Source organism: Corvus kubaryi, unplaced genomic scaffold (assembly GCF_017639235.1).
Source record: "Corvus kubaryi isolate FWS band 111438036 unplaced genomic scaffold, C.kubaryi_AGA036_p1.0 37301, whole genome shotgun sequence".
Classification (NCBI taxonomy): domain Eukaryota; kingdom Metazoa; phylum Chordata; class Aves; order Passeriformes; family Corvidae; genus Corvus; species Corvus kubaryi.
The window spans coordinates 925142-945936 of record NW_024581094.1 but is presented as its reverse complement, the minus strand read 5'-3'; the positions used below and the strand labels follow the sequence as shown (position 1 = coordinate 945936).

Genomic DNA, 20795 nt, shown 5'->3' with positions numbered 1-20795 from the left:
AATTTTGGAATTGAATTTGAAATGTTCTTATTCTTGATTTTTTCTTGGAACTAAAAATTTAGATTTTGGAGTCTAAATTTTTAATACAAAAAGCATCTATTCATGGTGTTGTGTGAGGAACAATCAGCATCCATTGGTGTGCAGGGGAGAGTGGGCACAGTACATTTATTAATGGTTGTGAAATAGTCCAGAAGGGTAACACAAGACTGAAATAACTCAGTTAAAAGAGGAGATGTGGGAGGACTAAGATCCTGTTACTTTGGAAAATGTAAAGAGAATGGGTTTAAGATAACACTGTTCTGATAGCAATACATGTGTTTAATGCCAATGTGCACTAGGAAATGGAGTAATATTTAAAAATAAGGCTTGAGAAACACTTAGAGGGGTCACCTTAATCCTTCATTTAAAGTGGGAGTCTGAAACAGAAATAGATTAGAGAGCTAATAAATTGCCAGTGAAATTCAGGAGTTCAGTCCTCCAGCCCTGCTTGCACTGCACAACCATGAGAAGGCAGATGTGGGAGGTATGTGAGGAAGCATGAGCTGCCCGTGTGCCCTGCTGGGGATGGGGTGTGTGAGGAGTGTGGCAGTTGCCGGGAGTTTGCAGAGCACCCTGTTCTCTGTACAACACAGGGACTTCAAATAAAGCTTAAAGAAGAAAACTGATATGTTTGCTAAAAGCATCATAAGGAGAGCATTGTTTTTAGCACAGTTTTGACAGTACCGAAACTGACCTTAGAACTCAGGATGGGGATTTCAGATAACCCAAGGCGCACAGGAGTCGTTAGAATAAGCCAAGGGGATTTCTGACATTTCCAGTTGAGATCTTAATGCAGGCGCAGGGAATGTGCAGCCTTTTCACTTGGAGATGTGCACTTGGGAGGGAAGAAATGACAGAGTCCAGCTGTGCTGTGCCCTTACAGGCTGACTCTGGGCACGGCCACTCACTCCAGGCTGAGCAGAGCACAAGGCTGGGTGTTCACCACTCTGGAAACGTGTTTCAAACTGAACCTGGCCCTTTGCCACAGCCCTTCTGTTTTGCTGCTGGGCAGATTAATGGTCTGTGCACCTTGCCAGATCCCTGTGTCTCCGAGGGCTGGTGGCTCAGAAAACAAGTTCAGACAAGCCCTCCTGAAGATAAAAAATTGTCTTAAAGACCCCTGTAATGTCAATGCCCTGAGGTGTGTGCACTGCCAGGGGCTGTTCAACAGAGAGAGCCCACAATAAGTAAATCATGTTCCATTAAAAAAAACCTAAAAAACCAGCAAACTAGCAAAAGCACTTCTAGAAAACACCACAAAATTTAGTAGGAAACTTTGGGGAATTTTCTTTCAGCCTTCTTTCACTCAGGCTTGATAACTCCTTTGGAAGGTCGCTGGTGAAACACACTTGCTGCTTTCTAACATGCCCCAGGCATCACGCTGGATCGGTATCAGATGAACGCTTACAAAAACCTGGTAGCTGATAAAAGCTGTTTCTTTCTGTCGACTATTTACCATTGGGAAACAAAATAAATCAAGCAGTCAATACAGACCATGTCCCATAAAATAATTCAGACAATTATTTCTACAGCATTTTCTCCTTACAGGCTGTACAAGGAAATAGAAGCCAATCACCTGCTGAAGTAAAAAAAAAAACAAAACCTTTTTCAAGCTTATGCCTTTATTCTGGTCTCACTACCTTTGCTTGGAGATTCCTTTTCCAATGTCTTGACACACAGACTCATCCTTTGCACAGTCTCAGCATTGTACCTGTGGTACCTCAACTCCTTGGTTTGTCATCTCCCACAGAGCTTTCCTGGAAGACATTCCCTGACATGTCTGTGCTGCACAAACTCTTTTGTTACCTCTGCTGTGGGATTAACGGAGCTGACACACTCCAGCCCCTCCTCTCAGGACAGCAAGTTCCAGTCAAGCAGCAGCTTGTTTGTCATCTCAGTGATCACTCTATGAGTGATAAGACCATCACTCAGAGAAGACATGACATACCTTTAGAAAACACTTTTTTTTTCTGAACCAGACTCTAAAATTATAGTGTCTGAGTGGTTTATATTAAACATTTCACCAGAAATCCTTCCTTGCCCTACAGATACAAGAGAAAATAAATAAATTTATAAATAAAATTATAAAAAAAATTTAAAACTAAGGCATAAAAACAAGAATTCAGGTTTTTTATTCAGCTTGCATTCTTAAAGCATGAGAATTTCTTGTCAGACTTGCACATCTGCAGCTGGACAAAACCAGAAATCTGCACCAGTGGCCTCCCACCCTGACTGGTTTTGTGACATGAACTTGCTCTCAGAGGATGGGGTTTGGAGTTGTTTGTTCTTTCATCTAGGGAGGTTTCCAGGTCTCGGTGTTGTAGGGAGTAAGTTTGGTACAAAGCATGTGTTAATGTGTCTGCACTCAGCAACTGCCTGTACCGAATGCCCGAGAGCTTCTTCTTCTGGCTCTTCCAGAAGTGAACCCCTCAGAAATGGGTGAGCTCCTGAAGGATGCCCTGCACCCCGTGTGCCTCTCAGGCCACTGTTCTCTTTGATTCCGCCCATCTTTCCCCCTGTTCTCCCCATCTTGTCCCTTTCTCTGTGTCTTACTTTTTATAACTGTTCTGCTCTGCTATCACAGTTTTCCCCTGTCACAGTGAAGCCACTGCTTAATGCCACCATTCCAGAGGCTGAGCAGGGATTGTCAGTGTCAGTAGTGACAGCTCACGTTGTCACCTGAGTCACTGCTGAACCAAACCCAAGCACCAGTACCTTTGGATTGAAGAGGATTGCCCCACCTTGAGAGAGGAGGTCCAGAGCCTTGGGGTGCTCCGAGCCATGTGAACACTCCATTAATCTGCTGTGAACATCTAGTTGTGAACAAGGAATCATGGACATTCCCCAGGGCCAAGGAGAGAAGTGCTGAAGGATTTGATGATGTCTCCCTGAAACACAGGCTGCAAACTGATCCACTTTGGGGGAGAGCAGTGTTGGGATACTTTCTGTCTGGGCATGTCCCCATTTTCATTCTCCCTGGGCTGTGGAGCAAACTGTGCCTCTGGTAACAGCAGGAGCTGGGAAGGTGCTGGTTGGGCTGGAGCCAGGGTTTGCTTTTAGCACAAGCCCTGGGAAGTTTCCTTGGCTGTCGGTTTGGAGAGGGATGGTAGGAAATAAAATCACTGATTTCTGGGTGTCGGAACTGAAAGTGATTCCACTTGGAATTTCAGTTAGGATAATATCCTTTTAATGGCATGAGAGGTAAGGGGGCTGAAATTGGTGCTAAAGGTTTGTAAGCTCTGCGTGAACGGGGAATGGAAGTGAAGAATTCTCCCAACTGCTACTCACCCCTGTGCTCCTGTAGGAGTTATCTATGAGCCAGTTTAACAGCTTTGTATTTTACCCTATGAAACATCTCCCAGCTCCTGCTGCTCTCCAGAACCACTTCCCATCCCACTGACCCTGCTCTGCAGAGAGCACACCACCATAGTGAGAAACCCAGGCCACTCTTGTGTCCCCCACCGAGGGGCTGGGGATGCTGCTGCCTCTGTATTCCAAGCTCCTGCCAGCAACAGGAGCCAGAATCAGGATGGAACACAAGCTCCCCACACTGTGAGCATTCTTGGGGCGGCAGGCTGACTAATTCCTGCCTGAGTAAAGCCAAACTTCAGTGAAATATCACAGTAACTTCACAAGTATCACTTCACAAGGAAGTGAAGATTGCAAGAATGTCATCTTTATTTGAGTAGATGCAGCAATTCAGTACATGCAAAACATAGAAATAATTGCAAAGCTGACCCAATTTGCATCCTAATCATCACTAAGTGAATGAATCTGCCTAAACTTTGTGTGACCAAGAACCTTCTGTGCTTTAACAGTCATTTCCAGCAGTTCAGAGTGAGTTCTCTGTCTCAATCCACATGTGCTGCCTGCTTTTTCTGTTTGCAGATGACCTTTGGAGGACCTTCAGTGCTGTTTCCCATCTCCAAGCTTGTCTCTTTTGTCTGCAGTAACATGGAGAGAAAGAACAGCAATTATTTAAGCCCAGCTCACACAGCCCGCTCTGTGATGGGCACTGAGCTTGGCTTGGGCCTCATCTCTCATTCCCTTCTCTCAGAACTTTCTCTCTCCATCGCCGGGATTTGACTCATCCCTTTTATGACACTGTTGACCTCTAACAGCTCAAGGCAGGTTTTACTGGCATGTTCCTGCAATTTCCCCGAGCTGGCCAAGCTTCAATTCCCATGTCCTTTCATCTGGGGAAATGATTAAGTGTTTTGTGCTTTACTTAGCCTTTACTGTAGCAAAGTGTGAGATGTTTTTCTGATGTCTGACATCTTTTAATGGCTGAAATTTGTTCCATTCTAACCAGAGACATCATTTGTTACTTATTATTTTTTTCTGTGACAAATCATGCAGACCCCAGTTTCTAGAACAGACACAACTACCAGAGTTATGTGTATTTCATTTTAGAAAATAAAACTTCTCTTGAAAGAGAAAGGATTCTTACCGGCAGTTCCCGAAAGGGAGCCAAACATCCTGTGGAACAAAGAGAACAGTTGAAAGGGGAGTTAATACATCAAGTGCTGCACGAGATGAGGATGGATGAAAGCAAATTGTCTATCAATCTGGTACATTCTGTGTGCAGTCAGGGAAGAGATGCCTATCTCCCTGCGCTCCTTCTCAGCAAAGGAGAGGGCGTTGTTGTAGGAAATACATTTTTAAGCAAGTGCACTGGGAAAAGACATTATGGAGAAGAAGGAATAGAGGAAATCAAAACCTTTCAACCCCTGCCTCATTTTTTTCCTCCTTGAGGCTGTGTGAGATGAGATCAAGCTGTGCTCCCATGTGGGAGTCAGTCAGTAACTGCCTTCACTTCTCTTCCCAGTGTTTCCTCCCACACTGATTCCTGTCGAGTAAAAGTTCTCTACCTGGTAACAGGGAGTTTATGGGAATTCATTACTAATTTTTATATTCTGTAAAACATTATTAACTGCACTGTTCCTGACTGTGATGCAGCTGATTGCTTCAACTATTAGTTGCAATTAATCTACTGTGCTGCTTATCAGTTCCCCTTCCTGTTTAGAAACTCTTTGAGGTCTCACTTCATGTCAATGGCAACTATAACATTTCTAGCTCCACCATGGTCCAGAAAAATCAGTTTGTTAAAAATTATAGAACCCTAAGAGTATTTAATTGTGTTTACCAAGGTGCTGTGGCAAATGAGCACCATGGCATGATCAGACTTATGAGGCTGAGCAAAAGGTTCTTACTGGGACTCCTGGCCTTCCAGGAGCTGTCGGTATGTAGCAATCTCTTGCTCCAGCCGAGTCTTGATATCCATGAGGATCTTATATTCGGTGTTCTGGCGCTCCATGTCAGCTCGGAGCTCAGCCAGCTGTGCCTCAATGCTGCCAACCAGCCCCTGGATCTGTGCCAGCTGCGCCCCGTAACGCGCTTCCGTGTCGGCCAAGGTGCCTTCCAGCGCCGCTTTCTGTCAGGGGAAACCACAGACAGGAGAAGTTGCTGCTACTGCAGGGCTCTGTGTAGGGAGAGAAACACAGGCCCTTTCCAGTGGGGGGTAGTCAGGCAGTGCAAATTCTGATGTACCATGCTGAGCTGGGACTGCAGCTCGATCTCCAGCCCTTGCAGGGTGCGTCTCAGGTCAGTGACCTCGGACTTGCTGCTCTGCAGTTGTTCGGTGTTAACAGCGACTTCACGGTTCAGCTCCTCGGTCTGAGACAGGGAAAACACTATGTGAGAAATATGGGGGACGTAAGGCTGCCACAGCATTTTTCTGTGTGTTTTAATAGCTGTTTCTTTCATGCATTTTTTGGTTAGTGTTTGTATGGTATGGACAGGTTTTACCTTGCTGTGGAACCAGGCCTCAGCATCCTTCCTGTTCTTCTCAGCCATGTGTTCATACTGGTCCCTCATATCTGCCAGGATCTTGGACAGGTCAATGCCTGGAGCAGAGTCCAGTTCAACACTGATTTGACCGGCTACTTGCCCTCTCAGGGCACTCAGCTCCTGTGGGGAGTGGCAGAGGAGACAAAAGAGGGTACAACTGTAAACTGAAAACATTATGAACCTTCTGTTCTTTCTTCAAGGGCTAAGACTGACTGACACCCTGAGATACCAGCAGGAAGGATCTCAGTCTACATAAAAATCTTTTCCTCACTGTTGAAGAGCCCAGGACAATCCTGAGGGACTCCATATCTCCACAGGCTGTTTCTCCAGTGCCATTTTAAAACATATTTCTTGGGATTTACCTCCTCATGGTTTTTCTTTAGGTAGGCCAGTTCCTCCTTTAATCCTTCAATCTGCAGCTCCAGGTCAGCTCTGGACAGGGTCAGCTCATCCAGGACCCGGCGCAGGCCATTGATGTCAGCCTCCACGCTCATGCGAAGACCTTGCTCAGTTTCAAACCTTAAAAAAGCAAAACAAACCCATTCAGGTTCACTGATTAACCAGCTCACAAGAAACACAGGATGAATGTATCTGGGTCTGTAGGATTTATGGTGTAGCAAATGTTATCAAGCATTAAACCTTTCTCCACATATTTCACATTATGCAAAATTTTCAGTGGTGCAGATGGTGCTCTTAGCAAAGACATGAAGGGTTGAACTGCATGGACAGGATGAAACCAAGGTTCATACAGGGGTTTTACCAGCATTCCATTCCTGTTTCACTGCCCTTTGGTTCAACAAGGATTTTTGCCTACTCATGAGATCTCTTCCCTCTCTGAAATTACTCACTTGGTTTTGAAGTCATCTGCAGCCAGCCTGGCATTGTCAATCTGCAGCACAATCCTGGCGTTATCGATGGTGGCATCAAGGATCTGCAAACAACGAGAGCTCATTACTGAGGCTGAAACAACTGTTATCAGCTTCCCTGCTCTGCGGGTAAGAGTGAAGAGTCTATTTCGTCTGTAGCTACAGCAAACAGAAGTGTAGGGAAGGATCAGTGATCTACAGCAAACACGTCACATACTTCTGCCAGGATTGTGTTTTGGGCATATCCTTGTGTCTGGTGTATGAAGTGGCTTTAGGTAGAAGTTCCACAGTGAGACAAAGAAACAAAACTAGGTGCTGGCTGAGAGGAAGAGGACTTTGAGGTACCATCTTTGATCACATTTTTATTTCCTAGAATACCCAGGATTGTGTTTATTCATTCTTATAATGCATCATGAAAGCTTCCAAAGGAAATTTTATTTAGAAGGAATCTCTGTTCAGTTTTACGTGGAAAGCATTCCTGCCACTATGCCTGCCACTTCTAAAACTCAAAAGGTCATCCACAAAACCAGCTGGAACAACATTTTCCCTCCCCTAACTAAAGGGAGTGAAAGAAAGGAGGGAAAAAAAATTAAAAGGAGAAAATCCCATTGGCAGTTCTGCTGTCAGCAGAGCTCAGATTTTAAATCAGGAGCAAATGTGGGTGGGTTGCAGCAAGGAGAAGCAACCTGCGTGGGAGCGGTCATGAACTCCAGGCTGAACTTGGAAAACTAAACCTCGAGTTTTCTTTCATTTATTTACATAGTTAATCAGCTACGTGTTATGCAGGGTGTGTATCACCTCAGCAATCTGTTATCAGGTACCCATGGGCTCTTGGGGCAAATCCTGCATTTATATATGGGATTGATTACTTCATGTCTGCTGTTTCCTTTTTTTTCCTACGCCAAATGTTTCAGTTCACTTGATTCCAAGGTTAAGTATGGGAAATGTAAAAAAAGAAATTATTCTTAACTCATTTTTATTTTCATTGTTAAAGCAGTGAACAGGCCCAGTGTCTGGGCCTCTGAGGGTTTTCAATCTCTATGGCAGGTGAGAGGTTGCAGAGACACACAGGTTGCTGTCACTGCTTGGCTCTCATTAGATATTAGTTTATATATGGTCATATATACATTAACTGGTCATATGTGTATGCGTGTGTATAAACATATGCTTTGTTAAAGGCAAACATTATCAGAGTTCAGTACTCAGGCATCCTCCACTGACTGGTTTGTACCTTCTCTTGGCTAGCATTTAAAAAAGCAGATAATTCAATATTGATATTGACTTTATCCCCCCCACCCATTCCTTGCATGCACATCTCCGTCTCCTTCTCATGACCTGCAGTGCTTTCTAGGGGTTCCCTAAGGAACTTTTTGGGTTTTCATACTTCCTTTGTAAGTGGAAATCTAAGACGATTTTTGGTAAATATTAACACCTACCTTGTCTCGAAGGTCCTCAATTGTCTTGAAATAAGGACTGTAGTCCCGGGTTGGGCTTGGTCCTTGTTTTTGGTACCAGTCTCGGATTTTGGTTTCAAGGTCAGAGTTTGCCTCTTCCAGCGCACGCACTTTCTCCAGGTAGGAGGCCAGGCGATCGTTCAGGCTTTGCATGGTCGCCTTTTCGTTTCCTGAGAGGAGGCCATCGCCTCCCAGGCCACCCCCATAGCTAAAGCTGTTGCTGAAGCTGCCTCCACCATAGCCCCCCCCCAGGCCGCTTCCCAGGCCAGAGGAGACAAACCTGGCAGAGGACACGGACACACCTCTGCCACCAGATCCCCCGTGGATGCTGGGGGCCCTGAAGCTGCCACCGAACCGGAGGGAGGAGGCGCCGGGCCCCCCCGCCACGGAGGAGCTGGTTTGCCTGAAGCTGTAACTGGCCATGGGGAGGAAGAGCAAGGACCCAAACTAAGCTGCACCTCAGCGGCTCGAGATCCCGAGGCAGGAGAGTGCCCTGCTCTCCCACCGCACCGCTTTTATGCCGGTGACAATGGGAGTTGTCTCCAGAATGTGTTATCTGAGACCCATGGAATTTATCAGCCCTAAGCCTTCTGCCAACACGGCGGTTCCCCTTATTGGTCAGTGGCTGTTTCCTTCCCCACTGCCTCCACAGGCGGGACGCGATCCCCTCCCCCGGACCGCTGCCGCTTGAAGCAGAAGGTGGGATTTGGAGGAGGCGTCTCCCTACAGAGGGGAGCGTTCCTAAGCCTGGTTAGAGTTTACCTACATGGGAACAAAGGGGCTGGGAGCGCACCCACTACGGCCAACGCTGCGGCCAGAGCGGAGTCACACAAAGACTTGTTTTAATAGTGATTCAGCCTGATAACAGAGCTTGTAAGGAGCCCAAATGGTGAACAGTGTGTGTGGACCTTCACAAAACACGTTCCCACCGCTCTGTTTCTCTCATTCCCCTTGAGAAAATGTCTTCTTTCAGAAATGAAGTTATCACTCTTTCTGTCTTTGCTCTCAGTTCCGTTTGGGCTAATAGAGAACGTGCTGTGTCTGAGTCTGGTTTTCTACAGACACAAGAATCTTTCTGAAGCAGCCGTGGCTGCCATTTGTAGCAGAGAGCAGTAGTAACATCCCTAAGTACCTGGGGAGTGAGAGAAACAAGTGTCTGATTACACATTGAGTCGTTTGATTGCTACTGAAGGAGAGAAGCAAAGAGAAGAAACAGAATCAGTCTTGTCTTTGAGAGTAATGAAAATGTTTTTTCTAAAATTCCCATGTCCTCTATCCAAGATGGATTTTCAAAAGCTTTTGTTACTGTGCGCTCCTGCCTGAGCATCCCTAACACACAAAGGGATACTCAGAGCTTTCCTTCCATTCTCTTTCTTTCTCGTTCCCTCCAAACCTCTGCAACTCCCCAGAAGTGTTTCGGAGAAAGTTCTGGCCTGGCAGCACTTGCAGCTCTTGGGAGCAGCCAGGCCTTTCTATACCGGTGAAAAATGCTCCAGGTGTTTCAGGCCACACAATAGAGCTGCACTCCCTGTGTACAGGGGTGTCAAACTGCAGGGCAAATTCAGGGAGGGAACGAGCAAACAGCAAATGGGAGGCCGGCCAAGGCACCTGTATCACCAGGCAATGAGGAAGCCGTATCAGAAGGAGCAATTCTGCAGTGCCTCAGGTGCGGAATATATCACTGGGTACACACAGAATATGTACCACACTTCAGCTCTTTCCTCTCTTTACAGACTGCTGCCTTCCACAACTCCATCCTGCACTGCAACGCTTTGCAGCCTTTCCTCACAGGCCCAGGGACACTCCTGCTGCCAGAGACACACCGCTCGTTCCTTCCGGAGACCTGAATGTCCTGTTCAACCCTGGGTGGGACAAACCTGCCCAGCCAGTAACTGCTCCAAGGGCTGTGAACAGCTGAAATAGTGGTGTCAGGAGGTTACTGAGAGAAAACTATTGGAGAACAGTTACATTTTTGTTAAATATTGAAGTCCATAGTTAGAGCGTAAAGAGCATTGGTCCATGCACTTTTCTTCACTGAACAGAAAAGCAAGAAGCTGACTGGAGAATAAGTACCGGTGTGGTCTTTTTGAGATCTATCTCCCGCTGCAAGGAGAGAGGAACATCTGTCCCTCCAGGTACTCCTTCAGCATTCCCTGGACTCCCATATCAGAACCTCAATGCAGTGTATTTTTGGGTTTTGCAAAATAAAATGCACACCTGTGATGCTGCATAATATTTTATGATTCAGGTCATGAAAATTGGGATCTGGAAGGCTTCTGGATGCCCTCTGCAAACTCTTTAGTAAAAGCAGCAATCACCATATATCGAACTGTCAGAATATTGCTCAGGTACTGCAGGCAGGTTGGGTTTGCATGTGCTTACAGGAAAGAATCTCCCAAAGAATGAACTGCAATTCTTAGTGGCAGTTTGCAAGTACAGCTGGAAGTGTCAGGAGAAGAAAGGCTTGGGACACACTGTCAAATGGATTAATCTCATTTATAACACCGAATACATCATAAGCCTCTAGTACCAAATCAATCCCTCACACAGCATTTTTGCTAAAACTTAATTCCAAGTCTTTTAACTTTCCATCTCTGTTTTACCTCAATGGCTGCATGTGTTTGTTTTTGTAGGGACTCCCTTAAGCTGAGAACGTGTACTTAAATGCTTGGAAAAGCCTTTAGTATGGCAAGTTGAAGAAGGTGCTATTAGCATTCAGCATAGGTCTCTTTTTCTCCCAGTACAATAAACCTAATTTATGGCAGGGTCAGCTTTTCCCCAATAAGGAATGGTCAGCACAGGGAATTTCCTTTATCTTCGCCTTATCAGAGGAGAAGGGAGACACATTTTTTCAAGCGAAGTCATCCAGTCACGCCCAAGCTCCAGTCTGAGATCTGGTTCTGCTTTACCTTTATCTTCTCTGCCTTGCCAGTCACTGCTGCTTTAAAAAATCTTTCATATTGTTTCAGGATAGTTTTATTAATTGTCCTGTAAACCATTTTTTCTTGCCCTTGAGGACACTGGCATATCCTTCTCTCTTTTCACATCCTGCTGAATTTGTGTCCAGGGATAGCTAATGCAATTACACTTAAATGAACTTGCTGAACATTTTAACCAACTTTGTTAGTGCCTGCAGTCCCATGGATGCATCTATGGATGAACGAGCAAAGCCAATTTATTATTCTGGATTTACCTTTTAAGTTTTTAACTGTTTGTTCCTTCTGGTAATTGTTCCTTTCTGCCTTTGCTTCCATCAGTGAAAATGTGCTGCTTTTTCATGTGCACATTTTTAGTCTCCATCTCTTCTCTTGCTCATCTGAATTTTGTCCACCCTCCCAACTGATCATGTCACAGGCCCTCTTATGATCACAGCTTAGGATGTTTTTCTTCCCTTTTAAAGATCAGAGGCATGAAACATTTGCAGCTCTTTAATTCCAGCACAAAATTTTCTATTTTTTGTTTAAACTTACTTGTGGGAAGAACCAGTGACAACAAGCTCTGATCTGCAGCTGGTAGCAAGGTAACTGCAGCTGAGGTTTGTCCAGCATACAATTCTCAGCTGTCTGGTTTTTACAGCCCATCATAAATCTTTTTTTTTTTTTTTTAATCCTCACAAACCTGGCATTGCCATATATTTTCTGAATGTGCCAACAGATTGTGAGACAAGAATGTTGCTGTGCTAAAGAGGCAGGTCCCAGCACATGCACACACAGCTGTGAGTGGCTGGAGAGGAGGGTAGGGAAGAGCAGAGCAACACTGGGAATTTGCTCAAAATGACTGTTTTTGCAAAGCAGAGGCATTGTGATGAAGGGAATGCATCATTCATTCCTGCACTGAAAGAGGTGAGAAATAAGGTTGTGTAAGAGAAATTGTGTTCTGTTGTGTTAACAGAAATTGTGAGAGTGAGACACAGGACAAGACATTTCTGTCCAGGGCTCTGGTTTGCTCGTGGCAGGACAGAAACGATGGATCAATGATTTGAGCTGAACTGGAATGATTCCTGCTCAGGCTGCTGCAGTGCTATTGGGGCACAGAATTTAATTTCTCAATGATTGCCATTTATAAAACACTTGAATAGATTGGTATGAGGAAAATACATAAAAGATCCTCCTGAAGAGCTCAAGCACTTCAATAACTGGGAGCAGTGTAAATACTTCGCAAATCCTTGAAACTGGCTGTGGTGTGGAAATTCCTCATTGTTGTCCCTGTTTCCCTAGAAACAGAACTAGCTTTAAACTCCTCACTCCTCTATCATTCCAGAGCTCTTATGATAAGGCAAATCAGGGAATAAAGTACCTAAGACAGGAAAATAAACTAGATTTTCTTATCATGAGATTAAAGATTGTGTGGGAAGGAAGGCTTGGTTGGGGCACCAAGCCCTAGGGAGTGCAAGTCAACTCACTGGATGTACTTTCACACTTCCTTTAACCTGTTATCTGGCTGGTAAATCTCAGTATGATTGGGCTGGAAACTATTATTTGAGAGTCAAACATCCAACTGACAGGAGGTTATGTTCCAAAAGTCAGGTTTCTGCAGGCAGCAGCAAAGGCAGCGCAGGGGCCTCTGCCAAACCCCAAGGGACTGAACCTGTCCCAGGCTCAAGGAGCAGTGGCTGTTGGACACTTGCCATGGCCTCTGCACACTGCCAGGATTCACGCTGAGGGAGGAGGCCTGGGGCTATCCACAGGGATCTTCTCATACGCCACATGGAAAATTCCTACTCAAAAATAAATCCTAGACTTGGGAGAGACACAGAGTAGATGGGGTTCATAGCGCAGAGCTGAGCTGTTTTATTCTGTTCCTGTCTGTGAAACATTTGTATGTCTATTATTTTTATCTATGTGCTCATATATTTACATGCACATATTTGTATATATAGACTTACAGATTATTATTTCTCTTTCTAATTTTATAAAAGTATATTCTGATCATAGGGGTAAGCCCCAGCTTCCAGTAAGGGCAGAGATTTTACTGCAAGCCTTAAAAAACATGTTCTGGATCTAATTAGAAAACAAGGAGCTCGCTTAGTACCCTCCTGGTGGATCCTTGGATTTGGGCTTTCCTGATCCTGCTGGTGATTTCATACTCAGTTTTTCTTGACAGGAATTTTTGCAATCTGCAGATCTCTGGTTGGGCTCAGTGAGAAAATACAACTGTTTATCTACGAGGGCAAGCCCTGTAGCCTCTGGTTTGTGGAGCTGCTGCCAGTTCTCATGGCAACTCTCAGCCCATGGAAACCCCTTTGGAGCCCTGGTTCTGGCTGCCCTGGCTGGTCACACAACTTTAAGGGACCAAAAGGGAATTTCTTACCACTCTAACAGTTTGTGCCACTTTCGAAAAGGAGTGTTTTCCCCATGTTTGTGAGTACCAGGTAAGTCACTTCCTGGGCAGTCCTGGCTGTTACCTTCATAAAACCCAGGGTTTTCCACCAGACTCTGACACCCATATTCAGCTTTAAATCTTCTTTTTATTAAAAACAGAGGTCTGTGCCAACTGTCTGTATTTTGGCAGCCCACTGCCAGCAAAGCAAGTGACTGAAGCACTTGCTGAGTGCCTTTTCACGCTTTCTTAATGGATTCAGCTTTAATAACTGATAAAATGTGGTGACATGACTTTCAACAGCATTTTCGACAGAAAGCAGTTGCTGGCATTTATTTAAAATCTTTGTGTGTGTGTGAGCGCCGTGAACTTTTGGGTACAGCCACGATTTTTGATAGTCTGACATCAGGTTGTGGGAAAGAACTGAACTAAGATTGGGAATGTTGTCAGAAAATGTTGATTACTGAGGCTGTGGGTGCCTTTGATCCCAGCCCTGCGCGGGTTGCCAGGGCTGGGAGCACAGGTGTGTGCCAGGGAATGGTGTTCCCTGGAGCCAGGCTTGGCGGAGCCGCGGGAGCGTGGGCTCCCAAAGTGCGCTATTAGGAGTAATTGCAGCATGCAGAAACCTCTCTTTAGGCGGTACTAAAACAGCTCTGAGAGTCAGCTCCAGTGCTCCTGAGACTACGTGTTCACTGTCACTTGTCCTTTATCATACAATCATGGAATGCTTTGGGTGGGAAGGGACATTAAAGCTCATCCAGTTCCACCCTCTGCCACAGGCAGGGACACCTTCCACTAGAACAGGTTGATCCAAGCCCCTCCAACCAGGCCATGAGCATTTCCAGGGATACGGCAGCAAATACTTAAAGAAATTCCAAAGTTTATTTGGATTAGCACTCCAAAGTGTTATATATGATGTGAAAGCTAACAGAAATTGTTACAGAGAGAAAGGATTTTCCTGCATGAATTCTCATACTTGTTTAACTTGGCTGCTGCTATTTTTCATGGTTATGGTGGGCTGGTAAATGTCAGAAATATCACAGGAGCAGCTTCCTTTCCTCTCGCTTTTTGTTACAGGCACAGTGAGTCAGAGTTTCTTTTCTCATTCCTTGAGTCAGTGGTGGGACGAGAGGGAAATCTGCCTTGTCACCTCTGTGGTTCCATTTCCTTGTAGCCAGGAGTGCCAGAGCCTGGCAGGACTGTGCACAAAAGCACCAGGAGTAGCGGTGGGCTGCCATACCTGTCCATACCCAGCAGCTGCCTTTCAAATGGAAGCATTTCCTTTGGGTTTAAATCCTGCAGTCCTGATCCAGAGTGAAGTCCCTCAGAAAACTCAGTTCACTGAATTCTGCTTCTTGTCTTGACTTTCTCTCCATACAGCCATTTCCCCCTCTTATCTTCATCAAACCTCCTGAAAATGTTGTATTATCCAGTTAGAGAGGATTAATTTCCAGAATTGAGCCAGAATCCACGGGATTTGGGGCCTTGGGAAGCGGGAGCAGCACAGAGCGCCCCCTGCAGGCCCGGCTGCTAGCACAGCCATCGAATCCGAGGCATGAAATAAAAAGAAAAACGTGCCGATTTTTGTATTACTGAAGCTGTTCTTTCCTTGTACGAACCATGTCCCAGGCCTGAGGCTTTAATTTATTTTTGAGAGTGTTTTGAGCAGTTTGTGTCACAAATCCTAATTGGTATTTCCTGAATTGCCATCAGAGGATGCCAGAGAGCCGACCCAAATGGGCAGACACACTGTCTGTCACCCACAGATAAATCTTGTCCCTCGTTCAGAGCTGTGGGACACGCCACTGGAGCAGGATGAGGCTCAACCACAGCATTCCCTCATGCTGGCACTGAAAACGTGTCCCACTTAAGAGAAAGCAGAAGGGATGGATATTTGAGAATGTTCCCAACAGATAAAGAGCACAAATGGCTCCTTTCTGGGATTACAGACATTCTTCCTAGTTAAACTGTGCCTAAAGAAGGTATTTGATCCCAAAGTCCGTTATAGCTGGCTAGTGCTGAGGGGGTTTGGGATAGTCAGCCCTGGTTGATAAGAGAGAGGAGTAAAAGGGAGCATAAGGCAGAGCAGTCTCTGTTACTTGCACAGAGCCGAAGAGTCCTGTTGTGACTCCAAGGAGATGCAGTTCTGCTTTGACTTTACAAACCTTTGTTTCCCAGGGAAATAGTTTCTGTGACTCATCTCTTTCCTGCTGTGCTGAGAATTCAGCTTGGATTGTAACATGGAACAGTCTGATGGCTTTTAAAATAATACCTTGTTATCCAAAACGATGATGTTTTACCTGTCCTGGCTCTCTTTGCCAACCAAAGTGTAAGTGTAAAGCTGTGTGACAGCATAAGAAATGTCTGTGATTCAGGAGGTGTTCAGGGAACAATGAAGCCTGTGAGACCCACCCAGGGTATGGGACAGGGCGGCAGTGGAGTCACTCCCCTGCTATGTGGCTGACCCTGTTCAGCAGCTTGCTCAGCCCTGCAAACCAAACACTTAAATGTGGATTTGTAAGTTTGAAATGGCTGAGATATTTCAACCTTTTTCTTCCTCTGTTTAGCCCAAGTAAGGTGAGCGTGGTACATGAAGTGGGGCAGGTTTAGTAACAAAGCTTGAACCTTGCCTGCACCATGCCATTCTCCACCCAGAGCTCTGACAGCACGGAGCTGGGAATGACCCTACGGAATAAGGGAACACACTCCTCCATTTGGAACTATCAGATAAAAGACCTGAGCTCAGATTTTCCGACATGGCAGGAGGAATAATCCCAACAACTGAATGTTGGGTTAGTAGAACTTTCATACTCCTCACTCATTTCCTGATCTAACCCTTTGCTTTAATTGAACAAGATTAGACAGTGCTCTCATCTGGAAGCTGGGAAAGGGCTGCCTGGATAGGATTGATTTCTCATTCAGTGACTCAAAGGAAAGTGGTTTTGATTTGACAAAATTTTCATGAAATTTTGAGGTTAATTAATCCTGATTTTTCACTTCAGCTGCTGAATTAGCAAATCAACTACTTGCACATCCCTTGCAACATATGCTATGAAAAAGGGGCTCCCCCATCCCTTTCTCTTCCCCATAGGTGTCACCCTTGAGTTTAATGTGGATGCGTTTATTCATCTCCAGGATTTTTTCCAGTCATCATAAGATTTAGGATTCACATATTACTTTGGAACCATATTACATAATTCACACAACCTTAATTTCTTTGTGTATCTCACTTGCTACACCTAAATGTAAATACAATATTAATATACCAAATAGACTGCTGGACACAGAGTTTTCTTTGCACTGCAGAAAGGTAAAGCTTTATTTGAGGAATTGTTGTGCAGTAGAGTACCAAGTGCACTGCAGAGACCTGTGTGTAAACACAGTGATCACAGTGATGGACAGCATGAGAAGGGAGAAGTAGATAACTTTAGGAAAAGCATTTGGAGAGCAATCTGTGGGTGGGGTACGTCACAGTGCGTGTGGGCTTTGCGTTACCACGTTGTGGGCCGGGCTGCTCCCATGGCACTGATTGGATCAGGGAAGCCCAATGAGTCGGTGGTATCTTAGCACACTCTTGACTGCCCTGTGCAAAGAAAGAAGAAACCATTGCTCCAATAGGGAAACCAAGTGTCTCTTTGCAGCGCTGACACTTCAGACTCATCCACTATTTAAATACCCATTTGTTAGCAAAAGCATGGGAAAGGAGCTTAATCTGTCTCTGGAACTGGAGCCAAACCACTTAGAAATTAAGAGCTTTGATTGTGAGTGGTTTAATCCCTGCTGCAATTGCAGATGTGGAAGCCATAGCACAAGGTTGGTGTGAACAGGAAAAGGGATGAAACACAAAATGTGAAAGCTGTAAGTTTGGATCCTCTTTGGAAGATGTTTCTTACCTGCCTTGTCACTAGATTGACCATGACAGTAGGAACTAGAAGAATAAGAGTGGGAGGACATTCCTCCTCCTTGGAGAGCTCCTTGAGATGATCTGTGAAATGAAAGGAGTTTTAATGAAGGGAACAATAAATAGTGACATCATGTGCAGTGCATGTAACAGCGCAGCTTTTCCTGTATCTTGCAAATATATTTTTATATATAGTTTTTCATTTCATTCCCTCCAGATGTATTTTCCTAGAAAATTGTAAAAGCAGAGACAGCAAGAGACTGTTGCAGTATAATTCTTGTACTCTCACAGTCCAGTGTGTGCTTGTTCCTCTACTGACAGAAGGGATTTCATTACAGTTTGGTTTGGCACAGTGATTCCTCTCATGGAATTCACTGCACACAAACAGGTCAAGAGGAACTGATTAACTCAAAACCTGACAGTAACAATCTCCTTTGTGTTTCCCTTGGTGTTTGACGTGCTTATGAAGTTTCTGATAGACACATTTCAATACAGATGCCGTGAAGAAAAGCTGCTGAATTTAGATTTCAGCTACAGACAAGTAAAATATTCTGCTCTGTCTTCCATGAGTGCCAAGAGAGAAAAGGTTGTGATAGAATTTGTGGCCTTATTTGCAAACAGAGAACGTACACAAGATCCTGCTGCCCCTCCTGCAGCAGTGCCCGGTACTGCTGGATCTCCTGTTCCAGGCGCATCTTGATGCCCAGGAGCATCTTGTACTCCTGGCTCTGACTCTCCACCTCACAGCGGATGCTGGCCAGCTCCTCCTCAATGCAGTTGATCTGCCCCTGGATTTGTTGCAGCATGCGGCCATAGCGAGACTCAGTTTCTGCCAGGGAGTTTTCCAGAGAGCTTTTCTGGAAGGGCAAACACAGGAGTTGAGGAGCAGAGTTCTACGGCTCCCTGCCCGTGCCAAGGAGAGAAGGGCCCGCAGATCCTGCCCACGTACCGTGCTGAGCTGCGCCTGCAGTTCAATCTCCAGGTTCTGCATCTCGCGCCTCAGCTCGGTGAGCTGGTGGCTGCTGGTCTGGATGTCCTGGCTGCTGGAAGTGACCTGCTGATTGACTTCTTGGATCTGCGGAGTCAAACCCCAGAGACACCTTCTGAGCCACAGGGGAGCAGATTTGCTGAATGAGAACTCAAGTCTCCAGGGAGCCTCTCAACTTTCAGCCAGTGCCGGTACCAGGGTGTCTGAGCTGTCCCACCAAAGGAGGCTCCACTCTGGGCATTGCTACGTACCTTCACCTCATACCACTGCTCCACCTCCTTGCGGTTCCTTGCAATGATCTCCTCGTATTCATTTCTCAGGTCATTCAGGGTCTTTGTCAAGTCTTCTCCAGGGGCGGCATTGACTTCCACGCTCACATCGCCACCAGTTTGGGACTGGAGCTGCCTCATTTCCTGCGGGGAGTCAAGGGAGAGACACAAGAGCACACACAGGTCATTTGTTGTGCTGGGGACTGTGGGCAAATCAGTACCAAGGTACAAAGGAACGATAATCCCATGGCATAAGGTGGAATTGACTTGATATGTGAAGGTGGGAACTGTGAAGAATCAACAGATTACGTCTTTGGCTGTGCTATCTATCATTGTATTTGTCATAGGTTAGCAAGCTAAGTCTCAGAAGTGATGCTCTTCTTACAGCTTTCTCTAGGACCTGACAGAACCTATCAGATGGCCAGTTTGAACAGGGACAATTCTTATCTCACAGAAGATAAACAGTAATGAGTATTTTGGACCAAACCACTACAGTATTGTACCTCCTCATGGTTTCTCTTCAGAGCAATCAGCTCATCCTTCAAAGACTCCAGCTCAGATTCCAGTGAAGACCGAGTGGTAGTGAGACCATCCAGGATGTTTCTCAGGCCATTGATGTCAGCCTCCACGGTCTGACGGATGACCAGCTCATTCTCATACCTGTACCAAAGGAAAGCAAAGCATTGCACATTCATTTCATTACACTGCGTAGGCTTGATCATACCACTTTAGACAGGGCATCATCCACCTGCATTCATGAGTCTCATAAAATTAATGACAAAAAGAGGCAAGGTTCACAGGGAGGTACTCACTTCATTCGGAAGTCATCGGCAGTCATCTTGCTGTTATCAATGTCCAGAATCATTCTGTTATTGTCCACAGTGGCAGAAATGATCTGCAAAAGGGAAGGTGGAGAGAAGTCTTGTGTTCTAGATTTCCAGGACAAGCAGAAAGAAGACACAAAGCTTTTCTAGAGTGTTACTGTTGGTCTTGGAATTGTTTTATGGAGTAGTGCAGGGGCCACAGAAAGTTCTTGAATTGCCACGCCACAAGGACTGGTGTCTGCAACGTTTTGGCTTTCCAAAGATTTTGATGAAAGAGTATATTCGTGGGGGAAAGAACAGAAGAACATTTATGTTGGGAAATTGCCAACCCCTGTGGGTTCTGCACTCTGCGTGTAGGAAGCAGTGTGGGCTTTGCCCCTGATGCCGTAAGTAATCTCATTAGGAAAAAAGTTGATTGTAAGGGAAGACCTTGGTCCTTCCCCCTGGTGTCTGTAGGAGTGTGCAGGGACAAAGGGAGCTCAGATCCTGCCATCCAGGTGCTTTAGCTTTGCACTCCATCCAGCTGGACTAGGTGGGAGCAGAGGGAAGCACTGTGAATCTCACATGGCTGGTTTGGAGCCACCTGCACAACGTGGGATGTACATTCTGTGAGCCAGCGTGTCTGTGGCTGGCGGGGCTCCTGGTGCCTCGGGCTGTGTGCCCGGAGCACGGCCCTGTTGCCTGTGGGCTGCTGTGAGGGTTTGCTCACCCAGGGGATGGGAGGTGCGGCTCAGCAGATTTGTGGCTGCGGTACCACCAGCACGGCGGTCCCGTGGGCGGTAGAGCCCAGTGCTGAGGATGGAGGGAGGAGGAAGGAGTAAAGGGGAAGGAGGAAGGCCTTAGAGGAGAGAAGAGCATGTGGGAGATGGAGGCACATGTACCAGGATGATCCTACCTGATTTTGGAGTTGTTCGATGGTCTGGTAGTAGGAGCTGTAGTCCTTGGAAACACTGGGAGCTTGTTTCCTGTACCACTCCCGGATGTGGTGCTCAAGCTGAGCGTTCTCTTCCTCCAGCCTTCGCACCTTGTCCAGGTAAGCCGCCAGGCGGTCGTTGAGGTTCTGCATGGTGACCTTCTCATTGCCGCTCAGCAGCAGGTCTCCCCCAGGGCCGCAGCTCCCCGCAAAGCCCCCGCCAAAGCCCCCAGCAAGGCTGCCCATGCTGAGGCTGCCCCCGTAGCCCCCGCAGGCTGCCCCACCGTAGCTGGCCCCGCCGATCACGGAAGAGGCGTAGCGCCGGCAGGACACGGAGGAGCTGCGGCCGCTGCTGCCACCACAGGCGCCTCC

General features: G+C 46.1%; 2 protein-coding genes across 2 annotated transcripts in view; both read right to left on the bottom strand.

The window, feature by feature from the left end:
* Window positions 1-3693: 3693 nt before the first annotated feature.
* LOC121664550 (keratin, type I cytoskeletal 19) lies at window positions 3694-8822 on the bottom strand. The gene is made up of 8 exons (XM_042027917.1): window positions 8192-8822; window positions 6738-6820; window positions 6252-6408; window positions 5848-6009; window positions 5590-5715; window positions 5253-5473; window positions 4490-4518; window positions 3694-3983 (listed from the first exon to the last, which is right to left on the bottom strand). Exons 1-8 carry the CDS (start codon window positions 8630-8632, stop codon window positions 3946-3948), a joined length of 1257 nt encoding a protein of 418 aa, XP_041883851.1. The 5' UTR covers window positions 8633-8822; the 3' UTR covers window positions 3694-3945.
* Window positions 8823-16817: 7995 nt separating this feature from the next.
* LOC121664543 (keratin, type I cytoskeletal 15-like) overlaps window positions 16818-20795 on the bottom strand; it is a 12574-nt gene continuing 8596 nt past the window's right edge. The window contains exons 2-9 of the mRNA XM_042027907.1: window positions 20406-20791; window positions 19499-19581; window positions 19190-19346; window positions 18669-18830; window positions 18379-18504; window positions 18060-18286; window positions 17422-17513; window positions 16818-17111 (exon numbers count right to left, since the gene is read on the bottom strand). Of these exons, the coding sequence (XP_041883841.1) occupies window positions 17092-17111; window positions 17422-17513; window positions 18060-18286; window positions 18379-18504; window positions 18669-18830; window positions 19190-19346; window positions 19499-19581; window positions 20406-20791 (1253 nt within the window). The 3' untranslated portion in view covers window positions 16818-17091. The remainder of the gene's footprint in view (window positions 17112-17421; window positions 17514-18059; window positions 18287-18378; window positions 18505-18668; window positions 18831-19189; window positions 19347-19498; window positions 19582-20405; window positions 20792-20795) is intronic.